This window comes from Drosophila virilis, chromosome 2, assembly GCF_030788295.1.
Source record: "Drosophila virilis strain 15010-1051.87 chromosome 2, Dvir_AGI_RSII-ME, whole genome shotgun sequence".
Lineage (NCBI taxonomy): Eukaryota > Metazoa > Arthropoda > Insecta > Diptera > Drosophilidae > Drosophila > Drosophila virilis.
In genome coordinates this window covers 16,667,999-16,688,622 of record NC_091544.1, presented here as the reverse complement: position 1 = coordinate 16,688,622, position 20,624 = coordinate 16,667,999, and the positions used below count along the sequence as shown (strand labels likewise).

General features: G+C 41.6%; 2 protein-coding genes and 1 long non-coding RNA gene across 3 annotated transcripts in view; 1 reads left to right on the top strand and 2 right to left on the bottom strand.

Moving 5' to 3' along the window:
* The window catches only part of Rim (Rab3 interacting molecule), a 277,876-nt gene that overhangs the window by 23,620 nt on the left and 233,632 nt on the right, over positions 1-20,624 (top strand). The window lies entirely within an intron of this gene.
* Positions 5,114-6,654, bottom strand: bard. The gene has a single exon (XM_002053544.3). The coding sequence runs from the start codon at positions 6,571-6,573 to the stop codon at positions 5,236-5,238; it is 1,338 nt and encodes a 445-aa protein (XP_002053580.1). The 5' UTR covers positions 6,574-6,654; the 3' UTR covers positions 5,114-5,235.
* Positions 8,210-9,590, bottom strand: LOC138910955 (uncharacterized). Its single transcript, XR_011416187.1, has 2 exons — positions 9,300-9,590; positions 8,210-9,231 (listed from the first exon to the last, which is right to left on the bottom strand). It is a non-coding gene; the product is annotated as an uncharacterized lncRNA (long non-coding RNA).

Below are 20,624 nucleotides of genomic sequence, written 5' to 3'. Positions count from 1 at the left end.
TTTCTACATATTGCCTATACTTGAATTTGTGAAAAGTGTAGGATAATTGAACAAGTATCTTCAAAAATTCTTTTACAGTTAAATCTGGGCGCCTACGAGTTTTTATTTAAATGCAAATTAACTAAATCACACTTCCAAAGATTAGCATAACTCAAATATGGGTCATGGATTAGAATAATCTAAATATGACTATCTGGTAAAAGGTGCTAATCGAGCTTATACAATTATTCTATTCCAACATCTATTGGAATTGATAAATCGACTTACTGATTGTTTGAAAAGTGTCAATTATATAGTTTTATTGCCTAATATAGTTTTGTTGCTATTACTATTTCATTCCTATTACTTTTTCTATTACTTTTTCTATTAACAAAATATTTTAAATAATTGAACAAGTATTCCGAGGGATCAAATTTAAAAGTTAAAAATTTAACTATTTTAGTTGTATTTTAACTATCTCTTCGAAATAATAGAAAAAGTAGCATTTAAAATTGTCGGCAATTACTCGTATCATAAAGTCGAAGCGCCCACTTGATCTCCATTATAATGTAAACCAAGTTCGTCACCTAAGTCTTTTGTTTGTCAGCACCTGCGCCGATATCTTCATTAGCCACTACAACTATGTGTGTGTGTGTGTGTGTGTGCTTGTGTGTGTGTGTGATGATGGAAATCGGTTTTTAATAACCCAGCCACGGTCTTTTAATTAATTGGGTGGAATAGTGGGTAAAAGTGGATCGATCTTTTGTCAAATTTAAAGATCTTGGCCGGCCGCCGCAGTAGCCGAGCAATTTAAATGCAAATCTGATCTGGGCTGGATGAGAGTGCTTTGCATCGTTAAGTTGGCGGCAAAAAGAAAATTCAATTTAAGCACTTTTCTATTGTTAAATGCAGTTATTAGATTTGACAGTTTACAGTTGGCGATAGCTTTGAAGAGTTGCCGCCGCTGCAGTCGCTTCGGCTACGGTTACTAAATTACTTAAGCTTAGAGAATTATCGGCAGCTTGTTTGGTTTTCTGGTGCAGCGGCGGTGCTAGATGAAAGGCTACACAGCGATTTCAATTAGCATTTTGATGGCACTACAAATTGAGCGGCTAGAACGAAAATCGCCGCCATTGATAGGCAATTGATAGCACTTCATAAAGCAGCCGATCGTTTGAAGCTCGGAACTGACAGACAAGGCGGTCACATTATTAAATCATTTGGGGACTTATGAAATGTCACGCGATTTTCGAAAGATTGCGACTGTTCGACCAATCAAACTGGCCTCCAGCGGTGCCAGCTGTGACAATCTTGTGGTAATTAGAGTTTTATTTTAGCCGTTTTTTCGCCAACGGACAAATTAATAGAGCAAACGGCTGGAATGAAAAACCGCTGGCATTAATCAATACAATTTGCCGACAGGGATGCAGTTTTTTGGAAAATAAATGGCAGCATGCCCCATGCCACATGCGACATGCGACGCGACCAGTCAAAAAAGCGCAACACTCGACATTCGACAACCGGCGACAAGACGTCAACTTGTTTGGCAATAAAATTGTAAGCATTTATCTTGTAGTTTGTTGGCGTTTGTATTCCGCCGAGGCCTTTGTGTTTTAGTGTATCGTTGTGTTGCGTTGTGTTTTTCTTGTGCGTAGACAAAAATGGGCTTTTCTTTTTGCATTACAAAAGTATTGAGTTACCAAACGATTTGTCAACGTTTAGACCCAGCCGCAACAAGGTTCGGCAGAGGTTTGCTGCGGTGCCGCGGGGCATTTTTAGCCAGGCATTTTGTTAACTCGTAAAGTTTTGTTGACACTTGCGTTGATGTTTTTGTTTTTGTTGCTTTAACCATGCAAATCAACAAGCGAGGACCACCTGCAAAGATTGGCTAGACATGAGTTTCAAAGACAAGTTACACCAAATGTTGATAGATCAGTGAATTTGTAAAATCATTAATGAATACCTACAGCTCATTGTGTTCCATTGAAATCCTTGTGGGAGTTGTACAACTATTGTCCGGGAGCATCGATTAATGAGAATGCATTTTAGGTTTGTTAATGTTGTTAAAGAACTTTCCGAGAAATACATTTGTGTTTTTGAAAATTTTGCCAAAATTTTTGTAAAACTGACAAGCACCAAACTCTTAAACTTAGGTTTTTCAAAAAGCTAGAAAAATATTTGAAATTAATCATGAAATAAAAGAAAATAAATAAAAGAACAGGGAAATAATTTGTAATAAATTTCAAGAAAAGTGTGTGAACTTTAAAAGAATAATCTAGAGTTCCAACATGGACCAAAACTAAATGTCATATAAAAACCGCTTGAGTTTCGATTAAGTTTTAAGACTTTGGAATTGGTTGGAGCTTCTCGCTAGGAAGTCAATTAACGGTGCTGTGCGTAGCTCTTACTATCAATCAACTATGGTTTATCTTACAGTTCAGCTCTCAAGATTCATAGTTTTAACTACTGTATTGTCGCTCACTAATTGTATGGGATTTTATTGCTCAACTTTTTAAATGAGTGCTGTCAACTAGGGAAATGGCGGATACGATTTGTAGGAGAGAACCAACTAGAGAATAATATCAAACGGGCCGCGTCGTCTTATCACACTATTTATGGACCAAAGCGATCGACTTTATCGGAGACCAGCCGTGCACCACTTAAGGCAAAGCTCTAAGCCGACTATGTTTAATTTAATTATGCTAAAATGAATTCATCTAATTTCATCTTGGTTTCTGTTAACATCCATCCGCAAATCCATATAGTTATGGCTCTGAACGAATTGAACTTGGAACTCGAACTGGAACTCGAATTTCACCTGAAAATTCGTTACACATTTTGGAGCCCATGACGAATTGCGACCCTTTGTTCGTGTTAAATAAAATTAATAGAGAAATTAGGCACAGGCGACTCTCGTTTAATTGGCCGCATTAGTTTGGGGCTTTAAGTGGGGCAGCCTCATAGACGGCCACTGTGGCCTCTCTGCAATTAGTCAATTAATGAAAAAGCCATAAATATAAGGCTAACATTTATTGATAACCCAAAAGGTCTTACTCCCACCCCCTGGCCTGGCCGACCACTGAAATGGCAACTGCAACGATCTCCTCACTGCTGGCCATAAATTAATAGTCCATTATTTCTAAATTTTGTCCACTTCAAACTGTCGTCGCGTCGCCTAGTCGCCCAGTCGCCCAGTCGCCCAGTTGCCGACTGCTGCACATTCCGTCGGCCGTTTCGGCCGCTTCGTTTGCATTTTAATCTTTCGGCCACAAATTAGTCCAGTGCTGACTTTGTGTTGACTTGTCAGTGCGGCCAATAACTTAGCCAGTGCCGTGAACGCTGTCACGTAATGGAAAACGAAAGCAACAGGAGTTTTTTTCTCATGTTTTTTTTTTTTGGAAATTATGTAAATTATTTTGAGATTGAACATTTTTGAAAATTGCTTAATTTCCTCATATGGTCGCTGAATGCAGCAAGAGCTAACAGCTACACTAGGGATGGACGAAAATTTACTCAGCAGGCTACTAATCCTGATCATTAAAATCAGGCGAATATATACACGCTTAAAAGTAAATGTATGAAACAGTTTGACGCACAGCTGCAAGAGTCAGGAAGCTGAAATTTGAACAAATAATCTTGATTTTGTTTATGGCAAATTTGAACTGCAAATGGGATATTCGGTGACAAGTCTTAACTGTTTGAGCGTCGGAATAACAAGCGGGAGGATGCCGATTCACACACAATAGTAATAATAATAAATTTATAAAACAAACAAGGAATATATACATCAAATAGAGGTTTGTTATTATCTTGTTTTTTTTTATATAGATTCAAATAAACAAATTCTGTAATACATTAAAGTCTGATAGGAATACTAGGTCGAGTGGTGAGTGTTGACGCAATTACCACAAACCAATTCGGGTTGCCTTACCTTTCTTTATTTTACTTTCAAGAACATTAACTTCTTTTAAGAAGAATATATAAAAGAATAACGTAACGCATAAAAGAAGTCAACTCCGATCCCATTAAGTATACATATTCTACCTTAGCGTCGATAGCCGAGTTGATAAAGCCGTGTCCATCTATCCGTCTGTCTGTTTCTATGTTTTAAAGCTATAAGTTATAACTTCGTATAGATCCATCTCTCAGTAGCGAAAAACTACATCATACTGCTGCCATAGGAACGATCGGTGGAAAAGTAGATTCTTGTAGGGAAATCTCTTTTGTTTATCAAGTTAACTTCAACAAACTTGGCATGTATAGTCGCATTATGCTTCTCTTATATTTGTAAGTAAAATTTTAGCAAGATCGCACTACTATATCATAAAGCTTTATGTGAATAATCGGTCGAAGGCGAGTTGTAGGGCACAATATTATGTTTTTCAAGATATTTTCAGCATTTTAAAATATCTGCAAAGCCGTATGATAAACGCCTGCCCTAGGGTATCATATCTTCGGCGAGCGGAACATATCCTTACTTTATCGTTTTACGCTGTAGGCCTGATTTAATTTTACAAACCTTTAATTTGTAGTATAATTTCAACTTAATTCTTATTCTAAATAATATTTTAAAATTGGTTCAACACAATCTTGATCGGTAATTCGCATTCACATTAGCTTAGATCTTTTTTGTTTACTGCTAATTTCGCATGGCAGCAATAATTGAGCACTGTCAATTTCACATTCCCCATATGACGGCAGTATTGACTCAGTCTTAGCCTTGCCCAACCCTGGACTAAGTGTAAGTGTGCATATATGTGGTCAAGTGGTGGTGGCCACTCAAGCAGCAGCGGCAGCGGCTCGCTGCAGTCGCAAACTTTGCTTTGGGCACTTTGCGAACTCATTTTCCGACTCAATCAAATCAAATAATTTATGTCTTGCAAAACGAACTGGTCAAGTGAGTGGAGTGGAGGTCATGGAGCTGCCATTGCCAATGCCTGCTGTCTGCGAGAGCTGGGCGCAAAGCACAGTTAAATCTTTTAGCCTGGCCATAAAATGTGTTGATTTTTCCATTTGCCAAAGTTGTGGGCCCTAAAGCGCTGCAATGAGTATAAATAAGAGAGTTCCAGACATTCGCGGAAAATTGCCAGTGCGCGGGGAATATAGGTAAAACCCAACCAAAATTTTCTTGCTGTTCAGTATAACCAATGCGTGCGCCTTTATTATCAATTTTTTTTTTATATATATATACAACAAACACAATACAAATACAAGGCCTTATATATATATGTACAATTATAATTGGGAGCTGGATATCTAGATAAAATCAAACTCAAAGCCATCCTCCTGGTACTCGTAGTCGCTGCCATCGCAGGTCACCTGCACGTGCTTGTTGCACCGCCAGTGCTGGTATTCGCTGGGCTGGAGATGTGTCCACATCACCTCGCTAAACACCTGCAAAGGCTTGGCATTGCGTTCCAGGCTGCGTATGGCCTGAAGCTTTTGCAGCTTGTCCACGTTGCTGTGATAACCATTGAGAGCGAGCTGTTTGAGCTGCGGACACTCGGCGACCAGCTCGAGCAGTTGATACTCTCGCACAACCTCCCAGCCACTGAAGCTGAGCACCTGCATTTGTTCGCAGGGTATGTGCTGACGATCCAGAAAGAAAACATCATGGTACCAGTTCTCGCAGACCAGCGCCCGCAGCTTGGGTAGCTCCAGGAGCAGGCTTTGCTGCCAGCGTGCGGGCAGCTGCACCACCTCATTGTTCAGAGCAATGCGTGTGATGGACTCGCTCTTGGCGACAACTATCTGCTGAAAGATGGTCTCCTGATCGGCGTGCAGCTGACGAGAGTCATCAAAGCGCACGGCTAGTTTTCGCAGCTTGGGCAGCTGCAGCACCTGGGATAGCATGCACTCGACGCTGCTCAGATTGATCTTGAGCACCTCCAGGTTTGGCAGCTTGATGTCGTACAGGCGTACGCTGCTGTCGAAGGAATCGGTGATGTCCAGTACGCGCAATTGAGTCATGCTCAGACAGATCTCCTGCATCCAGCGGCTGTCCAGCGGCACCGAATGGTACATGGACTTGAACACGAGCTGCTCCAGTTTCTTGAATCCGCGCATATATAGGCCGGAGAGATTCATGCAGCTCGTGAGGCGCTTCAGGTTGGGCAGCATTGCGGTCAGATCGCGTATATCCTCATCGACCATGGTATTGGGATTGCCGGCGAGCACACAGCATTCAACACTGGGAAATCGGATTATGTTGATATCGCACAGATGTCTTATATAATCATAGAACTCGGCAAAGGAGCCAACGCCATCCTCGTGCACATGCAGCTCGGTAAAGCGACTGGACATGTGCTCCATGAAGAACACATAATCCTCGATGTCCAGCAGGCCCAAAAACGCGGTATTTGGGCCAACAATGCGATAGTGCCAACGCTTCTGCCACAAGCGCAGAACCTGTGGCAGAAACTGTGGATATGCACGAGCCATCCTCACCTGATCGCTTATGTAATCGATGCGCTCGAAGATCTGCTCAAAGAATATCTCGTGCAGATTGTCTATATAATTGGGCGGCAGCGGCTCCGGCAATGGAATGCGTTGTGCCTCCAAAGCGAGCTTATAGAATTTTGTATTTCGTAGCATAGTGTCAACGAATTCAAGAGCAATTTCTTAAGACTGCTTGTGTGTTGCTAGCTTGGCAATTGAATGCGGAATGTGCTGGAACTGCTGCGTAGTTAGTGTTTATATCCGACTACAGGTAGGCCCTTGCTACAGGTAGTCCTGGCGCCTGTTGAACTCCTCTACCTATAGCGATACGATATTTTCTAATCCTTGCAACAGCTGCTGCGCTGCATAAACTTAGTTGTTGCGGGCTGTATCCAGGTAAGCCGTTTTGGCCTGTTAGGATCGTGCCAGCGACATAAATTGCACTACAGTGTCTGCAATTTGTACACGTACGGTGCGGCTTATCTGTACAGTTATCGCCCGTCTAGTTTGCATATTACACGACTCCAGACGTGTAAGTTTTCAGCTCCCTGGCCGGATGCGTGCGCAAACGTGGTCAAGAGTTTGTTCTTTTTATTTTGTGTTTTGTTTGGCCTTGTGTTTGGCTTTCCTAGGAAACTGCAGATAACAAGAACAACAACAAAAGGAGGCAAGAGTCTTCAAGTCTTTGTGCTTTTGTCTAGTCGCTGCTACGATCTAATAATCAAAGTTGAGATGCCTGCTGCTTTTTTTCAGCAGCTTAGCGAGCGATTAGAGCACCAAATGACAATGTGAATGTGAATGAGAATGGCGATGCCTGCAGGTTCACACCAAGAACTGCCATACAATATAGCCCATTGATAGCCAAGTATTTCTTTATAGATATGTTAAAGCTCTTCCAAAGGGTATTACTATTTTGTCACGCAATGTGTAACGCATTGTTGGACACATATATCAAATGCTCAGACGGAATACGTTATTTGTGTACAGAACTTAGTTTTGTAGAAGAAAACACAAATTATTTTATGCAGATTCAATCAATTAATTTAAAATTGAAGAAAATATTGACTTACAAAAAATTAAAATTTCTAGAAAATCTCTTTCTCATTTTCGTTTTATTGTCCCTTTGGGCCAATCTATGACGTTAAGTAAATTTACGACTCTTTTTCCAAGTCTTATGGCAAACAAATGCACATTATTTGAGTAAAACAAAAAATCGAGCTTTTTTCTATGATTGATTTTTATTATATATTTAATTATTAATGAAATGCTTGATATGGATTAAAATTCTGCATATAATATTTTAAAGTATGTTTTAAATAGCTGAGAAGAAACTGATCCAAGAACCGTTTTATTCAGCTCCTAAAGTTATTGACTTTAATCAAATTGACACAATATCAATATTTTGGTGTTCAATATTAAGTATCATTTTGGTATTCGGTAATATCGACATTTATAATTAGACGTAAGGGCATTTAATCTTCGGCATACTTGCCTACAGCTGCTCGTTCAGTTAACCCCGTTCAGTCCTCCCGCTTGTCAATTGTCGCTGTGGTGTCTTTGTTGGGGCTAATGGCATTGTTGTCAACCTGTGTGTGTAACGCCTGTCAAAGCATAAAACTGTTACTAGACAATGCCATAGCCCCCCTGCCTGTTGCCTGTGTGCCTTCCAGCGATTCGTTTGTCTATGCACATAATGGACATTTACGTCCGGACGCTGGTGAAAATATTTTCGTTATTCATAATTTTCAACAAATTTCATTGAGCATAAAGCGCAAAGTATTCTTGATTTTGATTTTTAAGTTTGTCTCAGTTGGGAAAGCTGTTTCACACGGCTCGTGATGCAAATGCACTTGTCTTGGCTCTGGACCTGGGTAGTTGGTCGTAGCGATTCCAAATATGATTTGAAGTTTCGGCTTTTGGATTTTATTTTATTTGGTTATGTTTTTCATTTTGTTTTTGGGTCTTGGGTTGATTTGGTTATTTGGCTGTCTTATCTCAGATCAGTGTCGATCAAATGCGGCAGACGAATTGTGAAACATGACGTACGATATTACGATATACGTAGCCGGGCAACTTGAGCTCGCCTCGAAGACTGTTTTAATAATTTTGACGTAATCACATCACAACAATCTGCCTTCAGAGACTTAGCTTTGTCTTTTGTGCTCTTTGGGACCTGACTCTGCGTCTTGAGTCTGGAGTCTCACTCAAGTGGACATTTTTTCTTTTTTTTTTTTTGTTTTGTATATTTTTCACAAACATTTCTGATTTGTTCATTTAAATGAATTACAATATTTTATCTTTAAACGGAGATCGTTTTGCCATGACACACAACTGAAGCTTTCCAAGAGTTTTGTGACTGCAGGTAAGCCAGGCTGAGAACTTTCCAGCCAGCTGCTGTTTTCGGTAATTCCAATGGCCATAAAAGTAACCTGCTGGAGTATTAGTTCAGTGCTGATCCTCGACAGCTGCGGCCGCAGGCTTGGGCAGGTAAAGTGCGCACTGGCCAAATTATTTCACACCTTCAGCCAGACATGAACTCATGCCCAGAAGCAGCTGCAGCGCACGTTTTTAATTCATTTGTTCTAAAACTTAATCAGCCCGAAGTGCGAAAACTGTGAACGGGTAACAAGACGCCTGCTGCTTCTCCTCCCCCTCCTCATCAACATCCTGCATGAACTCCGAGTAAGCAGCAAGACAAGAAGTCGTGATTGCGCAACTCATAACTCACAAACAAGGCTCCAAGTTGAACTTGACTAGCGGTGGTTAGGGCCCCAGAGGTGGGGGCAAAAGGTAAGCTGCAAACAGGGGACGGCACTTCACACCAAATGGTGGCAAGTAGGAGTTTTTTTCTTTACTTTTTGTATTTTGTTGCTTTCGCTTACATTGTTTAATTAAAAACGATGCCGTTGCCACGTACTGAAGACCATGTCCACGATGACGATGAGTCTGTGGATGAGACTGAGACCGAGGCTCGAGCTCGCGTTGAGGTTCCGACTGCTGCTGCTGCTGCGGCTGTTGCCTCTCAGCCACTCAAGTGGCTCAAAAGGACGACACGTTTTAGCTTCTGTGCGAAGCTGTTTGTTAGCTCGCGCGGTAGCAACTGCAGCAGTCACAAGAGGCTGCAACTGCAAGCGCAACAACTGCAACTGTAACTGCAACAAACGAGCGCGCCACTTGCCACAATTACTGCTGAGGGCCGTAAGACGACTACTGCTGCTTAATTTTCTGGCTGCTGCCTGCGATTATATTGCTCTAGAAATTTACGAAAATGCATTTGGTGCTCAACTCATTGAAGGGTACATTTGCTCTGTGATGAAGTTTGATTATAACTTCAGTAAGAGATTGGGGAGATATAATATGAAATGCCAATTCAGTATTCTGTATAATCAGATACATTTCTTTAATGGCAGTACTGTGTAATTTTCATATCCTTAACTCATTTAACCCGCCTTTCCATTAAAATGAACTGTCAGCTAAATATAAATGAAATGTTGCGTGTTGTCAAACCTTGTTTGAATGCTCCATGTTAAATATTAAATCCAAGATGTTTAATTTCTAATATGTTATTTTAATATATAATATACCCTATACATGCTTTTGTTATATTGCTTGGCTGTCAATATTTATCAGTCGAATGCTTTGCTCAATATTACAACGACAATTGACAGCGAAAAGCGATCAAATTTCAGTGCTACCACCTTGCTTAAATATTTCCACATTTTTTTGCGTTGCCACCTTGCGGTATATTTGAAGGAAAGCTATAGGCAATAGTGTCCACTGGCTCAGCAAGTGCTGCCAACTTATCCACCAGCGCTGCCAAATTTCAAAAACAATATAAACAATTAATCGACAGGAGATCGATAAATGAGGTTAAGTTAAGAAGAATGTTAACTTATTTTAACAACAAGATATTCAAATAGCTGTACGATAGAGTATTATAAGCTGATGTGATTGCTTTTTTGCTGATCTGCTCAGCGCGTGTATTTATAATTCGCGAATCATGTTGCATTGTTCGGGGCGGCTGCTGCAGCTTTTGCTTCTGCCTCTTCTTTTGCTGTTGGTGATGATGAGGAGCTTCACTTTTATGGCCAGTGGCAATGATGGGGCACATTTTGGGACGTCGCTCTCGACGCCTCGTGCTCGGGTTGGGTCGGTCTGTGGCTGTGGCTGGTGCTCGAACTCGGCTCCTGTATAGCTCGCCTTTAACAATGACAATTGTTAGCGCGCTGCGCCTGATTATTTTGACTTGATAACGAGCTAAACAATAAAAACAAGCGGCTGCCAAACAAACTGAACTCATCTCAACTTTGCCGAGTCATGTTTAGCAGAAGAAGACAACGACGGACAGGACTCGTCTGCCTCAGTGTCCGCCGTTTTGTAATCAATTTGAATGCAGCGTGAGTTTTTGAATCGGAATTTCAGTTAAAAGTTTTAAGCTGTTTGTTGCCTATTTGTTGTGATTTCTTAAGTTGTTGCAATTATGTTCAGTTCGGTTCGTATCTTTGTTGGTTGTTGTAGTTGATGTTTCAGCATAAAAGCGAAAACAAACAACCGACTGTAGACAATAAATTTACATTTGCTCTGAAAATTCTATTTTATTTTCTTTTGCTAGTTTAATGATGTCGGTTCACTTTTGTAACCAGCACTTTTCAGTGGCCGTTAATTGGCCCAAACAATACGCGACTAACTATCGCTACAAGACATTTGCCTTACCCTACGGCTTGGGCTGCTGATGCGTAACAAAATGTGGAGCAACTACCATTCGGCTACCAAATGCTTGCAGTTCCAGCCTTTGTCCCGGTTTATGATATCTTAGTCTTATTCCATTGTTGGCCCAGACGATTAGCATAAGAATGCAACCTGCGGCAGTCCTCATCTGCTAGCCTTGCGAGCTGCACCCATAACAAATGTTCCACAGTCGTAAAACGGAGTCAAAGAAAGGCCTCCAAATGCTGCCGACGAAGCACTTGATGTCTTGAAAATGTAGCCTCTAGATACTGTCTATTGTTAATGCCAGAGTTGATGATATGGTATTCATTCTAATAGATTTTATTGCAAATAGTTTTGGTAGCAGCTAAAAGCAGAGTTATAGCTTCCAAATACCAAAAACACTTTGGGATACTTTTAATGCTTATCGTTTCTTTTTCTTAGCTTATCGACTTCTGAATTCGTTAGCTTGAGGTTTCGGAGAGTTTTAAGACCTTTTTTCCTTTAGCAAACCTAATATTCCTTAGCCAAATTGTTAATTTAAATATTTCTTTACTGCATGCTCAATATACTTCTCTCTTCAGCAGTTCTGTCTTATTTTGCGCTTTGGTTCTTGCTTCCAAAACTATATTTGGACTCGTGAATTTTGTTCTTCCCAATTGGTATCTGTTGCAGAGCTTCAGAGATCCCTGAACTTCCTCATTATTCCTCCTGCGGATCACATTAAACCATTTCGCTTAATATTTCTACCTTTTTTTTTATCAACTACATAACCAGCAACAATCTCATTTTCTCTTTGCTCAACCATGATCTGATCGCTTGCAATTACTTACCCACAGACCTATCGGCAGTCTCTAGGGACCGCACACAGGTCGCTGCCCAGCGAGCAGCGCTCCACTCATCATTCTACACTTGACTTGAACTTGAAGTCAATTCATAAATCAACAAATCATTAATTTTTAACTCCTACAAGCCTGCAGCGCACCCCTCGGTGCGCGCGGTTCATGCTCGAGTTGGAAATCGTAACGCAGAGACAGTGCCGACCCCTTTTTAGACCCTTTCTATGATCTCACAGTGGGAAATCTTTGCTCCCACAATTAATCAATTTCGTTTGTGTTGAGCAATGATTTGGAACCGCACACACACAAACCCACCCAGTTAATTTGTTTATTGAATTGCATTGTGTTGCATTCTGCGGCAATAATTTAACATGCTAATTAAAATGGCATCGGCCGGCCGTTCACATGGTAAATCACTCGCAACAGTTCACCTGTGACCCCCACACAAGTGGATTTGAAATCAGTTTTTATTTTATATTATTTGTTTTTGTGTTGTAACCTCTGTTCGTTGCTCTTTCGTTGTGTATTGGGCATATCCTGTCGGTGTTTATGATTCGCATTCAAAGGAGATTCGCGGCATGCAAAATAAGATCGCTTATCGTTGTCTCTTCATAAATATATCTGTGCAGGCGATAGCGCTCACACTATTTATTATACAAAGATATTGTAGCTGCTGTGCTTATCGTTGCATATGATCAGGCCGCAGATTCCGATGCCCGCCAAGACATTGGCAAGAGTCGATCCGATCGTTTCGTTCGATCTTCGATCGTCGATTGATTGATAATAGCACGAAATGCTGTTGTAAACGGGTTAACTGAAAAAAGTAAACAGAAAACTCATTAACGCAATAATTAAGACGACAACAAGGTTTTTAAGATAACCGGCAAACGACATGCCACAGCTGAGACTCAACCCAGATGAGGGGGTTAGTTGATTCCAGCTCCGGATTGTTTGTGTGCGCTGTGATCTCTTTCGGCCAGACTCTGTGACGCTGACGCGCTGCTTAGGCATTTGTCCTGCGCCACGAGTCCCCGAGCCTCCGTGTGCCTGTGTGTACCTGCTCTCAGTCCAGATGTGATAATGATAAAGGGCTGCTACATCAATCGCTGACAGTTGGGCTACCACACTTTTCATTTGGCTGACTGCCTTTCCGGCCTTAACTGCTTGCCCGTCTGTCTGGCTGCCTGCATTTGCTTGCCTGATCTCCCCTCCCTAACTGATCTTCAGAACTCTCCTCCTGCGATGCGTAAGTACCACTTCACGCTCTCCGATGCCTGGCTGTGATAAGATATACTGGTTTCGCCTCGCAGCGCGAGATATTTATTGTGAAATTGATTTTTTATTACACTGTCACATTTGGGCCCGGTACCGAAGATCGCCAGAAAGAAGGTGATCGCACATTCCTCGATCCATTCTGTTCCTCTCTATACCCGTCCCTGTCTCAGTTACAGTCGCAATTTTAGCCTCTGCCTCGCCGTCTCTAGACCGCATTCAAGACCAGCAGCAGGCGGGCAATTTTACGCTTCATTTAGCGTGACGTTTAATTGGAAGTTGCTACGTTCCACTTGTGGATCGCTGATCGCTAGTTCTCAAGATGCAATTGATCGATTGTTGCGGCTGTTTAATTGATTTTTGTTTTGACTCGCTTATGGATATGAATATGAATGCATGACTTTCCAAAATGTGTCTAAGAAATGCCTGATCATGGCAATTATAACTACATGATCCGCGATCACAGCTGGGTTAGCAGGGGGAGAGAGTATATGGAAGAGACAGAGGGAGAGAGAGAGTGAGAGAGAGAGAAGAGAGCGCATATTTAGTGCCTCGGAGAGTTGTCGTGTGCTGCTGCTGGCACCTCCTGGCGTTATTTAATTATGGCGCTGATAACATTCCGCGTAGATGGTGGCAATTATTCATCGAGGCAGCTTTAGAGGAGGATCGCTTGGGCAGATCGGTAGCAATCCACCAGCTAGACGCAATAAATAAACCAACATGATAAATGGCGCGCCCGTTTTTAAATGTATTTTAAATGCAATTCGAATGTGGCAATGGGTAGCCCAGTGCTGCTGCCCGACGGCGGCGGCGCCTGTTGCAACTCATTACGAGGATAATTTATGACGTTCAAGTGTGAAGGACGCCGCCGGTCAAGCTAAAACCTGCCAGTTATATTAAAAAACAATAACAGCTCGGCTATAAAGTGGTAAAATCAATGTTACAATTTCAAGATCTGTTAGACATTAAAAGCCAGAAAATGTGGAGGTTTAGTCTGAACAAAAATCGAATAAATCTGGGAACTAGGAAGGTCTTCACCAAAAGTAAAAATAATGTCTTGGATTATTTCACCCAAAAGGGCGGATTTCTTGTCCTCAAACTTGTATTTTTGATATTTATACAAAAGTATTTTAAAGATCTCTTGAATTTTAAAAATTCACCTATTCACGTGGATAATAAGTAAAATCTGATCAAAGCAGAAACTAAGATAGTAAAACTAATAACAGTCGACGGCTTTAGCTGTTTTTGAACCGTTGATCAAGAAATTGCGCAGCTCGAAGAAGCTCTAAGAAAGAACTGCCGGCAAAAGTTCTCATGTTGTTAAAATAAATTTAGCTAGGCAATAATTTCCCCTAGTTACCCTCAGCCAATGTGCCAATGCCTGAAATCCAATTTAATCGTGGCAAATATATGACATCTTTAACATGCGTCACATATCATTTTAACAACTTAATTAGATTGCAAATAAGTCACACAGTTCTGGCACTTGCCACCGCGCTGATATAGGTGGCATCCACTTGGCGCCAGCGTTGACAAATGCCTGGGTGGTAAATGCCACAGAAGGGGGCGACATATGATGCCGTTTCACCCTCATTTTTCTTGCACTTGATGCAACAGATACGTTGTAGTTGCTTAAGGCCTGCCATTTATAATATAATTAAAATGATATCAATGATATCAGAAGGGGAATGCTTGGGATTCTTGCGGTTGAGTGGTAGCTATGCAAGTCTTCAGTCGCTGGTGGTGGCTTGCAATATACATTTAGCCGTAAAAAGATAAAGCTTCATGATTTATACTGTTTACAAAAATATATATCATTAGTTTTAATATTATAGTTTTGTCATGTAATGTGTTTTGCGTTGAGGATTAGTCTGCCGGTTTGTTTCCATGCAATCTAGTTCTCTATGCCAATGAACCTTGCATAAGATACAGCCTGGCAGATGAGATTTTGAAAAACAAGCGAGGATTACTAAATTAAAGAAAAAAGTCAATATTTTTATTTCAATTGTGCCACATTTTGTATAAATAAGCAAATACCCACAACTTAAATAGAAATATATTTAAATGACGATGATTTGGAAAAATAATCGATGATAACAAAACTAAAATGGACAAAAAATATTTATTTCAATTGTTCCTTATTTTGTATAAATAAACTATTTTCCACAACTCAAATGTATCTCTGAATCGCTGCTGTTGCTTAAACAGTTTCTTTTAAATGAGCTCGAAATCAGTGCAATCTTTTTTTTTAACTTTTCGACGGGCTTTCAGTTCATGCTGTTTTCGACTTAACTTATGTATGGAGCAGGTCATTTATCGCTTTATAAAATATGCATTATTAGCCGAACATTATAAAGAAATTTAAAGTCGGTTTATGTGCATATGTGTGAGTGTGTGTGTGTGTGTGTGTGTTTTGTTGTCACCTGCTGTTTATGTACCGAAATCAGCATCTAATTGTGAACTGCCCAGATACCGCCCATTTTTCCAGCTCTCATCTTAGCTGTTGGTGTGCTGCATGCATAAATTAACGGACGCTTTGCTCCAAATAAACTGACATAATTGCCGTTGAATTTATGGGGTTTGGGCCCCGGGAAGCATTTATTTTTTTTGTTTTTTGTTTTTCGTCGGGCATGCTAAGACAAAAGCAAAGTGTCAAAGCAAGTCATTAGGGCTACAAGTTTTACCATGGGGCCTGGACGCTGCAAATGAGAAGTCCGCGCTGAGAAATGCAATTAATTAAGCATTCCTCTGCCTCTGTGTGCATTGCTTTCGAATTTATATTTTCTGAATATTTTTGGAAATCATTCACTTTGTCGCCAGAAGATGCGTTCGAGATGCCGACGCGGTGATAACGATAAATGTGATAAGATCTTATCGGGGGTAAAATTTTAAATTTTCTTTTAATTTCTAGTTTGGGCTTGCTGGTCTGACCTCAAAATATCGAATCGAATATAGAAAATAAATTGCCTGCTTGTGTACGGACATACATATATAAGAAAAACTGATGGCTGGGGCAATTTTTACGGGCTAATTTGCCAATTTTGAGGCACGCCAAAGCCAGGCCAAGCCAAGCCGAGAGTGTGATTGATCATAAAAATTGATTTTCGCAAAGTCGTGACGCCAATTGAATTCAATTTGCCACGAAGAAGGTGTTGGTTTCATACGCCTAAATCGCTTTAGCCATGGCTAAGTGATTTGCTTGTCATATAAATATGTTTGATTTGGAGGTTTATGAGTGCCAGCCCAGGCACACAAAGGCCATAGATCACCACTGCAACACGCCTTTGGAATGTCACAGAAATGGTGAGCGATAATGACTTAATTTGGTTTATTTTGCGCTGGAATCGATCAGTGCCTTCTGATCTCTACCAAGCGGAGTTAAGGGTATAGTGTATAGTTATTATTTAATAACTTAAATGATAATTACAGACTTAAAAATATATAACAATAATGGGAAAGGGATGTTTAAGTGATGTGCCTCGTTGGTAGGTCGTCGGGGTGTAGCCTTCGGAGGCGCCTCTCACTGATGGGCTCAGCCAGGGCCCTTGCGGCCGCGTTCGGATGCTGCACCAATTTGTCGGAGTATCGGCTGCTGAAGAAGTTGAGCTGATCTCCGACCTTTGTTAGGCGGAGATCGCGTTCGATGGCGTCTGTTGTTACGTACCATGGCAGGCCAGCAACCTTGCGTGCTGCCTTGGCTTGGACCACTCTTATGCGACGGAGCTGGTGTGCTGATGCCGTGCCCCAAACTTGGATCGCATATGTCCAGATAGGCGTTACCATCGTTTTGATAAGCAGTGTCTTCGTGGATATGTGCAGCTTGCTTTGAGGCTTTAGTAGCCAATCGAGCTTTTGAAGTCTTCTCAGGCATTTTGCTCTCGTTGCTGCGATGTGAGGCCCCCATATGAGCCTTCGATCCAGGTGGACACCCAAGTAGCAGAAAGAGTTGGTCTGCTCAATGGTTCCTCCATCGAACCGTAGCCCCTGGCAGCTGTATGGGCGCAGCGTAAAAGTGACGCAGGCGGACTTGGCACAGTTTATAGCGATGTTCCACATAGCTGTCCAGGTTTCGATCTGCAGCAGCCAGTCCTGCACTGCACTTGTAGCAGCTTGCAGATTTTTGTGGGAGGCTAGGAAGGCAGTGTCGTCCGCATATGTTGCCACCAGCAGTCTCGCAGGGCTGAGGTCTTCGTTGCTTTGTCCTTGTGTGGGCAGGTCCGCCGTATACAGCGTGTACAGCATCGGACCGAGGACGCTGCCTTGTGGGACACCTGCTCTGATGCCCTTAATTGCCGACCTTTGGTCTTTAACGGCCACATTAAAGGTGCGTCCTGCCAGAAAGGAGCTAAGGATGCTGAAGTATGGCGCTGGGAGTATCAGTTTGATCTTGAACAGAAGACCATCGTGCCAGACCTTGTCAAACGCTTGTTTGACATCGAGGAAAACGCCGACGCAGTATTGCTTCTGCTCAAAAGCTTCTAGTACGTGTTTTACTGCCCGGTGGACCTGCTCGGGGCAGCCGTGAGACTTTCTGAAGCCAAACTGATGATCCGGGACCAGGCGCGTGACCTCGTCGAGTTCTAAGAGACGGCTTAGCAGAAGTCGCTCAAAGACTTTTGAGAGCGTCGGCAGAAGGCTTATAGGGCGGTAGGACTCAAGTTGAGTTAGCGGCTTACCGGGTTTGGCGATCATCACAATTTTCGCATGTTTCCATTGCTTCGGAAAGTGGCCAAGGCGGAGCATGGAGTTGAAAATTGTGGCGAGCGCCATGACTCCTTTGCGTGGGAGAGCCTTAGCTGCTCTGTTGTCGATTTCGTCGCATCCTGGGGTCTTCTTTAGCTCAAGCATTTTCAGCTGTGTCCCGATTTCCGCGGGGGAGATGCTTCTTATCGGGAGAGCCATCTGCAGTGGAGCGTCCAGTGACTCGGCTACTTTACGGCGCTGTGCAACATCTGCGAAGTCGAATGGCTTGAAGGTTGTCTCCAAGTAGTCAGCAAACGCGTTGGCCTTTTCCTCGTCCGATCGGAGCCAGAGGCCAGAGTGGTCCGTGATCGGGGAGGTAAAAACTGGTTGCCTCTTAATGCTTCTGGTGAGCTTCCACACTGAAAAGGTGCTGTTGCCGTCATGCCCAGTTGTTTCGAGGAGGCTGTCTAGATTTTCCGTTCGAGTCCTAGCCAGCAGTCGTCTGAGCCGGTTGGACGCGCTTACCATTTCTGCCTTGGTAGAGGGGTCTCCGTTGCGGATGTACAGCCTCCTTAGACGTCTTTTGTCGGCAAGGAGACTCCTGGCTTCAGGGCTTAGTAGAGCGATAATGAGCTTGGAAATGCATAAAACACAAGCTTTATGATGGGCGCATAGTTAAATAGATTTCAGCCCAAAGGGGGGCTAGATTTTTACACTATATTGACTCGTACGCTCGTAAAATAATTAAAACTGGACAAAAGCCAAAAACTGAATAGTTCAGTTTAGTTTTTGTTTTTTTGTCGTGTCTGATCATTAAGCTGATGTTTCTAAGTTGTCTTTTGTTTAGTTTTGTTTTGTTTTGTTTTGGAGCTATACCCGCATTGTAGACACGACATTAACAAGCGTGTTATAGTTTCCTAATGAAGTCATTTCGGATTTTTCTAATTAGAAGCTGTCGCACGGTTTGATTTTCGGGAACTCTCTGGGATTGCTGGGACTGTTTAACCATAGCCTCGATCACTTGAACGCTTTCTAATTAATGAACGAACGAAGTTGTCAACGGTTTCTGGTACATGAATGCTGCCTTAAGGCATTTATATGCATTTACTGCCTAGCGCTGTGTTATATTTAGAATTTTTATGGGCTTTTAACAAGACTTCGGGCCCCAAAAAGATGTTGCATAAGCTGCACTTTTATGCCAGTTAATAACTTTATTAGCGACGCACTGAGGGAAAAAAGCTAAACTCCGGCTCGGTCTTTGGTCTTTAATGTGCGTGCATGTTTGTTGAACGAGTTTTTATGGTCACAAATGGAATTTATGATTACCAGAAATGAGTTTGAACTATATTTTACAGTAGTTTACCAGCTTTATAGCCATGTACCGTAACGCCATCCACGACCTCATCTTTGGCAGATCCTCTAGCCCTAGCATAGCCAGCGTTCCCCCTCCTCCCAGCGTTAACTTGAACTTCATCAGTGCCTCCACGGCGGCACTGGGGAGTGCAGCTAATAAAAAATCGTAACTGACATTTTTCGTTTACGAAAATGTCACAAATTCACAGCGGGACTGTTGCCAATACAAGTGATTTAAATTCAATAAATCATTGAAATGCCCCGGTCCAGCATTGATGATGAGGAGCAGCAGCAGAGGCCGATGCCGAGTATCCCATACCGATCTGATCGCATCTCATCCGATCCGGAACCGGCTGTGGCACAACGTCGTCGCGACGTCCGTCTTCCAGAGGTAAAAGTTGTCTGGCCCAGCCATATTGCGATTTAATTACAATTGCAACTCGACTTTGGCTCGTCTTGGGCATCGATCGGGCATCTCATTTAAATTGGCTATTAGTTTGGCAAGCTGGCAATCGCTAGACCACAAAAAATGGGGGCTTTATCCAAATTTAAACGCATTTCGACCACATGATTTGTGGGTGCTTTGAAGATGCGGGCAATCATTTGAATATCGCTCCTCAGAATACTCTACTGTCAAAATGCCTCAATTTGGAATGCAATAAAAACCACGAGTGATTTAAATGTTCTTTACTCAAGAGTTCTTAAAGCGAATGAAATTAGTATATACATGTTTATCTTAAAATGGAATTGTAACTTGCTATGATTTAATACCCTTTTAGACATTTGTCTTACGGGTTAGCAGATATGTGAGAGTAGTAAAGATTGTAAATTTTAAATTTGATGAAAATGTCTAATAAAACAGAATATTTGCCATACAAGACCTTGATAATATCTGACTCATACTTTATAAGCAGCACAGGTTTTATAAAATCTTCATCATTGAAATCCTCAATAAAGTTTGGTCTTATATGTTATACTTTTTTACTATAAGTTCCATCATTATCTCTTTACCAGAATCGTTTACGGAGTCGTATTTTTAATATTGCACACAGATAAAGTTCCAAATAGAGCTTTTGTGACACATGCGCTTTATAGGGACATTGAAAATCGTAGCAGTTGCTTTTCTCGTGTTAAAGATTTGCAACGAAAATTTAAATTTACCTTAGGTTTTCCTATCCCCTTCTCGACAAAACCTTAACTATCTTTGGAAATTTGACATCGCTGAAGGACTTTTAAATGGAAATTTAATTTAAATTTAAATGAGAGACGTTTATCTATTCAAATATTTAATTGATAAATAAACAATCAATGAAGCTTAGTAGTATTTTAAAGTTATTGTCAAATTTGACAGGA